Source organism: Protopterus annectens, chromosome 6.part1 (genome assembly GCF_019279795.1).
Source record: "Protopterus annectens isolate FY-2018-M chromosome 6.part1, PAN1.0, whole genome shotgun sequence".
In the NCBI taxonomy this organism is placed as follows: Eukaryota; Metazoa; Chordata; order Ceratodontiformes; family Protopteridae; genus Protopterus; species Protopterus annectens.
Window position 1 is genome coordinate 280,121,882 of NC_056738.1, and position 12,562 is coordinate 280,134,443.

General features: G+C 39.0%; 1 protein-coding gene across 1 annotated transcript in view; it reads left to right on the top strand.

Moving 5' to 3' along the window:
- LOC122805511 overlaps nucleotides 1–12,322 on the top strand; it is a 2,681,670-nt gene extending 2,669,348 nt beyond the window's left edge. The window contains exons 11-12 of the mRNA XM_044075707.1: nucleotides 10,286–10,367; nucleotides 11,726–12,322. Coding sequence (XP_043931642.1) covers nucleotides 10,286–10,367; nucleotides 11,726–11,864 — 221 coding nt within the window. The 3' untranslated portion in view covers nucleotides 11,865–12,322. The remainder of the gene's footprint in view (nucleotides 1–10,285; nucleotides 10,368–11,725) is intronic.
- The last annotated feature ends 240 nt before the right edge of the window (nucleotides 12,323–12,562 follow it).

Below are 12,562 nucleotides of genomic sequence, written 5' to 3' on the forward strand. Positions count from 1 at the left end.
GTACATAGATTATGGAATATTTGCACAGCATGCATTTTGTCAATATAACATGGTAGAAAATAGAAATGGTGACATAATCTCCTTTTGCAAAATTGAACCCATCTCATCAATGTTAACCTTGACCTGTGTATTAACGGTGTATGCCACAGAAGTAGGTATAACACATGTATGAGGAGGATCATCCTTGAAGGGAATTATGAACTTTAATATTGTAATGGTTATGCATCCAATATATTGATGTGTGTTATGTTACAAATCTGGGAGCAGAGTGTGACATACATAATAGCCTTGAGTAAAGCACTCCAGCCTGACACAGTTATTTCGCAGAAAGATAAGAACAGATGTAAATACTTCATACATTATGATGCAATGTATTCCCCAGAGCCATGCATTTTCAGCATCTACCACAGTAGGTAGCAATGGGTACTGTCACAAAGAAATTAAATAAATGTGTAAATTAAGAAAGGATCCCTGATAATGAATGTCATATCAGCATGTCAGACTGATGGCAATTAAATGAGTATGCCCATGTACACATAATTGTAGTCAGTTCTTTATCAGTGTTCCATGGTCAAGGAAGGTTTGTCTGTATGCCTGTGCACATGTCATCAAAGAGCTGGAGCACACTCAAGTACACCACAGTACTCCATGCATGTACCAAAGTAGCACTTTAATGACATTGGCAGAACAAAGCTCTACTGCCACAAAAACCGAAGCTACATTCACATGTGTTTTTGCAACATATCAAGAGATAAGACTTATGTGATGTAATGGTTGTTGTGTGATGTCATTACATTCATACAGAATGAATCCCTATGCTAGAACTGATCATCGAGCTGTACAACTCCTCAAAATAACAATATGGCTATTAGTCACATTTGCTACAGTGTAACTGTTATCACAGCTGTTGAACTCCACCTTTGTCAAATCATTCAAACAGCTGTACTTTATTTGGCCATAACTTTTATGTGCTAAAATTGATGAGGAGACCTCTGCCACTCTATACTTACAAAGTATAATTAGATGAGATGTATTTCATGCAGAGCAATTAAGGACACAGATGCTTATAATCAATCAGTGCTGGTTTGGAACACTTGCCTAAACATTGAGAAAATTAACACTATAGTGGGATCAATGAATTTGCCATGGTATAAGTGCATAGCCAGTTGTCATATATGTGGTTATGCAAAAGCATTACATCATGTGCATGAATCAAGGAACATGTGTTCCTGTAATTACTTAGACCAAATCTTGCTATATGTCAGACAGCATTGACTAATGTTCTGTAGCCTCTTGCTGTTGTCACTGTGATGATAGATCAGCAATTAAGTACAATGTGGATATAATCCCCTTTGTATTGGAATGGGTCTAATTTAAAATGTCGATGTGCAAATCAGCGAGACAACAACACTGAATGTTCACAAAGCAGAACTCCTGGAATGTTGCAATTTAACTCTGGGAAAGTAACCACTGGGCCACCAATCACTACATTACAAACAGAAGCAAACTAAACCCACCAATGTGGGGGACTTCACCCCCACACCCCCCTCAACTAAATATACCAACTCCGATATTGCACTGCAGTGAAGAACAGGACAAAGGTCACCATGATGTCCCAGTGGTTACTTTCCCAGAGTTAAATTGTGATGTTCCGGGAGTTCAGCTTTGTGAACTTTCAACATTGTGGTCTTGCTGATTTGCAAGCCGATATTCCGGTAAGTTGACATTTTAAAGGGGACCCATTGAAACACATGCCTTACTTAGGTAACAGCATACATTACATCATCTCATGTTCTCATTCCAGAGGAGGTATCTCACTACAGATGTGATGGAATGACAGTCTATGCAAATGATGGCTTTAGTCTTCAATACAGCCTTTCCAAAGGAAACATAGAATAATCTCTTGTAGCAGCAGAAAACAATATATACACATGGACATAGTGCGTTTGGGTAACAACACTGTTAACATGTACACCGAGTGTAAGCAGGGATGTAGGAATTTGAACTATATAGCTAACATCACAGGCTAATGAAGGTTCGCTGAAAAACAAGCACAACTACAGATTTGTTTGACAACTGTGACACTGCAAATTTCATTGGATGACATCACTGCTGTGCATTATCTTCATGTTTCTGCTGTATAAATATACCACCTATATGTATTTGTAGCCTGTTCTGCAAAGTATGAGGAAGAATCACACATTCACATTGACAGTCATTACTGTATTCAAACTCCCTACCTGTGTACTAAAGCAGTATACACACATGTACATTATATGCATATGCCGCAGGAGAAATCTGACTGCATGTGAACCACACTGTGTTTTCAAAAGGGTGATATCAGCTGTGTTATGGAAAGGAAATGTGTATGCAAAATATGACTTCTATAGCTATGTGGAATAAATGTCAATACTAAGAGGTGTACAACACACCTGCATCCATTTACATTCATATACATTCTGTCAGGAGACTTTCACTGCTGTATTTGAACTCCCTACCTATCTACTGACACAGTCTACATGCAAGTGTATTATAGGCACATGCCACAGAAAAAGTCTGATTGCATGTGAGCCACACTGCATCTTTGAAAGGATGACATTAGCTGTGTTATGCAAAGGAGATGTGTATGCAAAAATGACTTTTACAGCTATGTGGAATTCTAAATGTTGTCAACAATGAAAGATGTAAGACACTCCTGCACTTATTTACATTCACACACACACACACACACACACACACACACACACACACACACACACACACACACACACATACAGCCAGGAGATTCTCACTGCTGTATTCAAACTCCCTACCTGTCAACTGACACAATCTACACACACATGTATTATAGATACAAACCATATGAGAGGTCTGACTTTAATGGTGTGAGAATGCATTATTGAAATGATGACCTCATCAGTGTGTTACAGACAGTATGCTTTTATGGACAGAGTGAAAAGGGGACATAGGATTGAACTGACCATGTAAATATTTCTAGTGAGTGGGAATCAAATGAGCACATCTGTTGAGTTAATCCTCCAGTGATAAAATTGACCAACCATCACAAAAGTTGATTGTTATGAGATTAGAACCCCCTACCTATCTAGTTATACAGTCTAGAGGACACAATACTTAATGCAAGTGCCACCACATAAATCTGACTTTGATGGTGTGAGAGTGCACTTTATGCAGGATGACATCAGCACTGAGTTGCTGAGAAGATGGTGTTGTGAGAAGAGTCTGACAATGATGTCGACTAACCCTGCAATGTTAAATTTACTCCAGGCTACAAGTTTATAGAGGTCAGCAGAATGTTAAGGTCATATTTACACAACTCCACTGGCATGAGATTAGAACCTCCTACCTATCTACTTATACAAATTGAGGACACAGTACTTAACACAAGCGCCACCCAGAAGATTAACTTTTATAATGTGAGACTGCAATTTACAGAGCATGACACCAGTGTGGTTTTGGGTGAAGGATCCGACATTGATGTGAACTTACCCTGAAGAGTAAAATTAATTCCAGGCTACTACTATATTGAGGCCAGCAGTAGTTAAAGTCATATTTACACAACTATGTACACACACACACACACACACACACACACACACACACACACACACACACACACACGGACTGCTGTGAGATTAGACCCCCCTATCTATCTAGCTATGCAATCTACAGGATTAACTCTAGCACCACAACAATAGTCTGACTTTTATAGTGTGAGAGTGCACTTTATAGAGGATGACATTAGCATTGTGTCGCAGAGATGAGAATGTGGGGAGAAGTGTCTGACATTGATGTGGACTCACCCTGCAGTGTAGAATTAACTCTAGGCTACTACTTTATTGAGGCCATTAGTCATTAAGGTCATGTTTACACACACACACACACACACACACACACACACACACACACACACACACACACACACACACACACACACACACACACACACACACACACACTCACACACACACACACACACACACACACACACACACACACACACACACACACACACACACACACACACACTGCCTGCTTTGAGATTAGAACACCCTACCTGTCTGTTTACACAATCTAGAGGATACAGTACTTAATGCAAATGCTACCACAGAAGTCTGACTTTTACACTGTGACAGTGCAGTGTAGGTGGGATTAGCTTCTTCTTCTGTGTCAGAAACAATATTGTGATTTTGAAGGTTTTGTGCAAATCCATATTTGTTGATATGACAGAGTAAGTTCAGTGTTATGCTCAATAATACATACATACTGCTGATGTATGTCAGCTATGCTGTCATTAATGTATATTACAGAATGGAGAGTGACATGTCTTGTATAGATGAGACACACACACTTATGAAACACAGCATGTACAATGAATCATTCATGGATCATCAGGTTATAATGATAGTATGTAAATGTTAATAAATGGTACTTATATTAGCAATGGTATGTGCTCATGCATGAGCAATGTGGACTGTTAATACCAAGCAATACCTAATGTTCCAATGCAGGAGAGATGAAAATGATGATTTATGTGTGTCAAGGCTGTATATGATTGTATATCATTTGTAATTGTCAGTGCGGCAGTGTAGACCCAACTTTCTAGAAAGAAGTGGTCAGTTAACCACCCAGTTCACTGCATTTCAGATGAGTGCATTAAACAGTTTTCAAGTAATGAAGTAATATAGTCCAATAGCAATATTTATTTTTGTTGCAAATCTCTTCCTACAGTGTAATGCTGAGAAATTTATTTGAGTGGATGTTGGCAAAGTGATTATACTTTGATGGGTTGAACTCGGACTATGAAGCATCAGTGTTTCTTGGTGTTCACTGGTGCTCCCTGCCAACTTTTGCACAAATAAGAATCAGAAAGGAAAATTTGTGATTTCAATTAGATTTACAACAAATCTGTTTTATCTTAACAGGTTGCTTACATATATTCTGAATTTTGTATTATACCTTTCCATGATAGCTCCAAAACTCAATTCCAAAATGAAGTACTGTGCTTGCCTTCCCCATTTGCATGATGGCAGCTGTGAGCAAAAAGAGCTCTCTGGAAAAAGTGAAAATCTTGAATTTGGTTTGATTTCTACAGCACAAACAGGCTTAGCGGTGATGTATGGTCATCGGTACTTAGTATAGAAAATCCACCTATCAACCTAGCTTTCTGTGTGGCACAAGGTGCAAACTCTCTGAGCTAAATGAAAAAGCAGAGTCCAATATGCAGATAATTTTACTGAGAGTGTCAGAATGTGATTATTATATTAACTTTGTATTACAACTTTAAGAATGTCTAAGAATTACTATTATAAATATGTTCCCTGACCAAATTGTGTGTGTAATAGCTACTGAAATAATCTTTTATACCTACTACATACAAGACATGCTTCAAGAGAAATCACAGGTTAACTGGGTGTACAATGTGGTGTAAGGCATTCAGTCACCATATTTTGCAATAACACCTGAAATGCCATTTAGCATTATATACTGCAATTGCTCCTTGCCAGACCTCACACAAATGCTAAAGACTACTCTTGATCAAATAGAAGGAGATAAACAGATGCATAGTCAACTCTTTCACAAAAAGGATACTTATAAAAACTTATGAATGTAATAGTGTAGCTACAGAAGTGGAAGGAAGGGAGACTGACTGAATACAGACAGACCATTAGTGCTAGTTACTTGGATGGGACTGTTCTACAAAATACTGCACTGTTTCATAAGTTATGTTTGTCCTCTACAGAAAATGCTTACATGTTGATATTTTGAATGTATTTCAATGTGCAATGGAAAAAAGAATTTTGATATGTATGAAATTTAAAAAATTCACTGCTGGTATACTGCACATATGTCAGTTCTTGCTGTGCTTTCGAAGCAGTTATGGTTACATCACAGTATTGTGCTATCATTTGCTCTTGCATGACTGTCTCAACCGTGTAGGTGACTTATTGGATAGGATGAGTGACACATTTTATCAGTCAGTGTCTGTGATGGAACATCTTCTGGGTGAAGGCTGGCATCCACATGTACATAGACCCACAACATCCTCTGCTGTTAGCCGATATAGCTGTGCCAGATCCTGCTCCTTTACAGGCTCTACTTCCATTGCTCCATTAATGACTGAGGTGTCCACACCAAGGCATGATAGGCTATGGGGTCATAGTCCTGGAAGTAGTCATGAAAAGAGCTTGTCCCGCAGACATCACTCACATTCAGGTAGCGCCCCCACTTTGAACCAGGTAAGAGGAAGTGCCAGTGCAATTCCTGACAGAAGCAGTTCATGTGGTCAGGAGCAACAACACTGAACTGATAATTCTACCGTGCACAGCTCACACCTATCTGACATGGCAGGTGTAGTGCAAACAGAAAGCTTTATTGTGTTCATGTAGGCACACACATTTTACAAAAATTGCCATGCAAGGTAAGAAAACTTTAATGTTGATTGGAATATATCTCCTGTTAGTGGCCCTGAGATATTTCATACTTTAATGAATGTTCTGTGTTTCTTACTCACACACACTCGCTACTTTCATGTCAGCCTTGGTCTACTGCCCCTCCCCCCTTAATCTGTGCAAATGATCACTGTGCCATGGCCTTTGTTCAATTTGAGTTGACTTAGGGTGCATATATGTCTGATGCACAGAGTGGATAGGTAAGAAGCACATTTGTTCGTATATCACAGGTTCCATACTCACCTTGACATTACTTCAGTTATGAGTCATGTGCTTTGGGCATTGTGTCTGTCTGATGCCATCTATAGACAGACATCACATGAGTAGTAAATATGTGGACATCGGATGTCATCACTTTTAATATTTATATATGCCATCACTTTTAATATGTATATATACTTAAGTTGTTATGTGTATTCTTCCGCTAGCTAGTGTGTGTGCTATCATTTGCCTCTTAGTTGCTGAGTGTGTGTACTAACCCTTGAGACCTAGGTGGTGTGTGTGTGTGTGTGTGTGTGTGTGTGTGTGTGTGTGTGTGTGTGTGTGTGTGTGTGTGTGTGTGTGTGTGTGTGTGTGTGTGTGTGTGTGTGTGTGTGTGTGTGTGTACTATCCTTTGCCTGTTAGCCAGAGCAAGGGCATATTGTGCATGCTACATTTGCCAATTACTTCTGCAGCTAGAGGTTCTCCCTCAAAATCCTTGTCTTATTTACTGGAGTTGCTGCCCTTGCTTGTGGTCCAGGAATGTGTGTTTCTGGACCCTGCTGTCCCTGTTGTGATTCTCACATGATAGCACTGCAGAAACTAATGGTTTATAGGATCATAGTCAGTTACTAGGATATTGGCCCTGAGGCCCTTATAAGCCTAGCCAAGAGTTTATCCCATATTTAGCCAAGTCAGCACCCAAACCCCTGGCCAGCAGGGACACAAATAGAATCCCAGGGGTGTATTTTCTGTTTCCCATCCAGTTATCCAGGTTGCGCTTGAAAAGGGATAATGAGGTACTCAGCTCGATGTGGAGAGGGAGTCTATTTCACAGATGGGGGAGTCTCTAGGACACAAATCTGTCCCACCAACATGCCCTATTCATGTCAAAGACCAGGTTGAGGTTGCGCATGCTGAGTGGAGCTTGACTTGCGGATATGCAGCAGTCCCATCAAGGCTGGGTCTGAGATTGCTTTAGAGGTCACCTCTGAGGAGTCTGTATGAAACTGAGTAGAGGGGCAGGGCCTTTAGCCTAACTATGTAAGGTAGCTGTTTGAAGCCCTGGATTCTTCTGGTGAGGAACCTCTGTAGTCTCTCCAGCTGCTATATGTGCTTTGCGAGGTACATGTCAAAGGGGGCGTTGTACTCAATAATTTGGCCTTATAAGGGAAGAATACAGGGATGTTATGACCCCCTTGTCCCTGAATGAGATGCCCTTACTTATGTGGTGGGCCATGTAGAAAGCTTTCAGTACAACGATAGCAACATGGTGGTCAGAAGTCAGGTTGCTATCAATCTGGATGCCCAAATCTCTCATGACTGATTGCATGCTTAGAACATTGTTATTAATGTGATAATATGTGGGGATGTCACTCTCCCCAAAGGGGATGATAATACATTTTTTGGCATTCAGCTTGAGGCCATGTTTCTGGCACCAGTCATTTGTTTGGGTGAGATCCTCTTGGAGGACGTCCACATCACTTGGGGAATTGATGACTGCGCTCAGCTTGCAGTCATCTACAAACTTGGTCAGCCATAGCACACTGGTTTTCACCTGCACCTCAGAGAAGTATATCCTGAATATCAGAGGCCTCAAAACCGATCCCTGGGGTATGCTGCTCATTACGGGTCTATTGCTTGAGGTGGCTTCCCCTATTTTGATTAGGTGGGTTCTATCAGTGAGTCAGTTTGCTACCCATCTGATAACATATGGATTGGTGCCTAGTTGACAGCGTTTATCTATTATGCCTGAGTGGGGAATAGTGCCGAAGGCTTTGGCCAGGTCAAGGTACATGGTGTACACCGTTTTCCCCTCATCCATGGCTTTGATGATTGTCTCAAAGAAGTCAACCAGATTTAAGAGACATGACCTCCCCTTGATAAAGCCGAACTCTGTGGGGTCGAGTGTTTGGAGGTTGGCAATGTCCCTGTTAATGAGGTCCATGATAATCCATTCCATGGCCTTGCAGATCATGCTAGTTAGGCTGATGGGTCTATAATTTCCTAGATCCATGGACACTCCACCTTTGTGGAAAGGGATGACAGTGGCTATCCTCCACTCAGCTGGGACAAAGCCAGTACTCAGGCTTTGGTTGAGTAGGGTGCCTAATGGTGCTGCAATTTCATGCCTGAGTTCATGTAGGATGCAGGCTGGGATGTCATCGGGTCCCATGGAGACTGTATTTTTTGCCTTTGAGAGGGCAGTGAAGACCTGTTCCCTAGAGATAAGGGGAGGGGGCAGGTACTGGGGATGTCCTGATTTACTGATGGGGGAGACAGAATGGTGTTGTTTTCACTGAATCTGTCAGCCAGTAGGTTGACTATATCTACAGATCTGGGTGCTTTCTTTGAGATTGCAGACATATGTGAAGAAGGCCTTACGGTTTTCTCTAGTAGATGTGGCCAGTTTGGACTCAAAGCTGGCTTTAGAGGATTTCACTAGTGCTCTTATTTGCTTGTTCAGGCTAAGGAGAGATTGCTTCCAGTTGGGCACCTACTCCTTCTTGGTCCTGGACCGCAATAGGTTTACTCTTCCTCGTGGAGGATGATTTTGCCCTGTCAGGTATTCCTGATTCCATGCATCCATATAAGTGCTTGTATAGTATTTTGGTATAGATTTGGACACTGGTGCCAGTTCCAACAGAGGGGAAGGGGGCTGTGAAGCTGTTTATAGCATCCCAATCCGGTACTATGTGTAGCTGTGAAGGAAAGATATCTCTTCAGTACTGAGCATTTATCAGAGAATTTTAATTTGTGTGATTTATCAGAATCATTCAACAAAATGTCATACAGCTATTTGAAAGCATTATGTAGTATCCAGCCAGAATTAAGTTAAATCTACAGTTAACTTCATGTTACTGTATTATGCTGACTTTCTGTATTATTTTCTGTTATGCCTCTCTGTAAGCTTTCCCCACTCATCATCAATGAATGGAGGAATCAAACTATGAGAATATATAAAAAAGTTGCATTTCCAATAAAGATCTGAAAAGCCCTACTCACATAATCTGCAGTTTTTCAAATGAACAATTAATACAGACTCTTTTTTTTTTTCCACGTCAGTAAAGCTACCATCTCCTAGACCTTACTGTGAAATTACTCCCTGTATTCTTTTTCTTTCAGTTCACTTTTTGTGATCTAAAAGTGATCCTGGTATTTTCTAAAGAGGACAATAACAGTGATATGTGCATGCACACTTGTGTATGTCTGTGTTGCTGAATAGATTAACACAGTGATTTGTAAATAAATTAAAACAGTATGTGTGCATACCTACAAAACTGTACATCTATTCTTAATGCATTGTTTTGTACAATATTCTTGACTCAGATAGCTCTTAATTGTCAGATATGGCTACAGTATGGGGCATTATTGCATGCTGGAAAGTTAATGTATACAATCGTGAGGTTTGTGTATGTCTTCTTGCCTTTGCACATTTCAAAACAGTAATGTGGTAATATAGCACTACCTATAAGAAATCAATTGTGCTTGCTCATTTCACATATCTTTGAATTTCTGTTATATTTCTGTAAGTACCTCTACTTGTATAAATCCATTTTCAGTGCACCTTTGTAATGACTTCTATATGATTTCATTTTGTTTTTACATGCCATCAGAGAAGAATGTTGAACAAAAACCTGTCCAAAAAAGACCTGTGAACTCAAGTGTGCTAAAAAGGCTAGCATCTCCAGCGAAGAGGTAAGTGAGCCAATAAATTTAGCTGTACTGTAATGATTAAATGAACCAGCCATCAGGGTGTTATCCCAAGCAGTATAGTTTGTGAGATGACATGCTGAAATCATACTCACCATGTATCAAATTATTTATGGAAATTATACTGTTGTCAGAATGCCAGGTTAATTATGAAACTTGTACATAAAACATTTAATAATCTTTATTTCCTGATCATCAAAGTCTGAAAAAATTAAACATTTTTGTATGAAAAAAATAAGTTTTAAAAGCTGAAATTATTATTTTTTTAATTAAGGGTAATACAAGGATCAGTGCTATATCTGTATCTTTAAAGTGCATCTTTTAGAAGAAGGCCACAAAATTTAAAAGTGATGGTGCAATTTGACACATCAGAGCAAGTCTTCCAAAGTGTGTGTGGTACTTTAATTACCTCTGTACCACAACATCCCATTGTGTCTCTAATCCATGGCCAATAGTTGAGGCCAAGTATGGCAGCTACAGTACTGGGTCCATCAGTCTCGCCATCAGCATTATGATGGATGATTTAGCCAGGGACTAATAAATCAAAGTGGTGGTAGTGGAGTATGCAGACTGGTCATGCGCAGAACTCCATTTAGAGCAGTGTTGGACTGTGGGAAATATTTTTAAGAGACTTGAACCACCTTGCTTCAATTCCCTTGCATTGTCTGAGTTCGTAAAGATATACTGATTATGTTTACATAATTTTATTATGAAAGATGTGTCGACAATTGAGTAGACATTGTATCAAAAAGTGAAATATAAATGGAGGATTGGAGATTTGGCATAATGGTTCAGGACTTCACAGATACAAGGAACATGGTTTAATTCTCACCTCTGGTTATGGCTAGGCTTGTAATAATCTGCAGACATATTGCCTAATATTTAAGCATGGATATGCTTAAAAATTAGCGTATTAAACACCTGTGAACCTATGAATAAATTAATGCAGCTTAACAAAGTAACCATGTCATTTTTCATGAATGTACACTGCTTAAGATATACAACACAGTTTTTCAAGGATTGTTTTTAGGCAGATTTTAGCATGACTACATTTAACTGAGATTTTAGCTTTGGTTGTAGAATACAGAAATAAAAGTTGAGCATTTTTGGAATGAGGAACATGACATGCACTATCAATTGTACCATGGAAAAAGTTTACTGTTTTTCTTTGAACTAAGGGAGGCAATAATACATTTTCATGGATCTGTAATTAAAGTGCAAGTAAATAAGTAGCTTCATTTACTATAAACATACATACAAATGAATCTGTACTCAGACAGATAAGATGTTATAGTTGCTTTCTTTATTTTACGTATCCTCCTCTATTGTTTTGTTTTTTTTAGATCACCATCTCCTCGTCATGCTTTAGCTTGTGATGCACATACTCGAGGAATATCATCTTTCCGAAGACGTCCACCCCAACCATTTAAAACTTGTCACTCTTTAACAAATGTGTCCCTAGAAAAGGAAGACAAAAAATGACACACAGCAAAGACAATTAATAAATGAAGACCTAAAGACATTGACCTTCTTCCTTAATACTTAAGATTCATTATCATTTGATTTACTGACCTGATTAAAATGACCATCAACTGGATGTTCATTTGGCCTCATGGCATGAAGTTCATTATGTTAAGGCAATTGCATTTATAGTAACACATTGTATAGAAACATTCTCTCTCTCTAAAACAGTGCTTTTTTACTGCATAGGAAGCAAAACAAGGACTGTACAGGGGAGAAGAACATTTGTCCCATGAAGATGACTTTATTAGGAATATTGTGTGAAATTATGTGAACTTTTTAAGGTAAGCTTGTATCATGAGAAGCTGTATATGAAGATCAATGCATCCAGTGATTAAGAAATCAGATTGTTACCTGATATTCTACATTGCAAACCTACTGCATTACAGTAATAAATTGTGAGTTTCAAATACTTAAAATTCTGTCTTAATCCTGGTCTTTGAATTTTCTTAATATAGTTGAGCACTGTTTGTATAGTTATAATGCTGGTTAATATGGAAGAGTAGTTGTTTCTAGTTAAATGGTCTTTGTTCAGTACTTAATACTTGAATAAAACATAATCGTATGTAACACTGATTCTTATTCAATAAGATACAGTATGTGTTGCCTTCATTAAAATTTTGTGTAGTCACATTGTATACTTTAAAAACAGAAGGCTT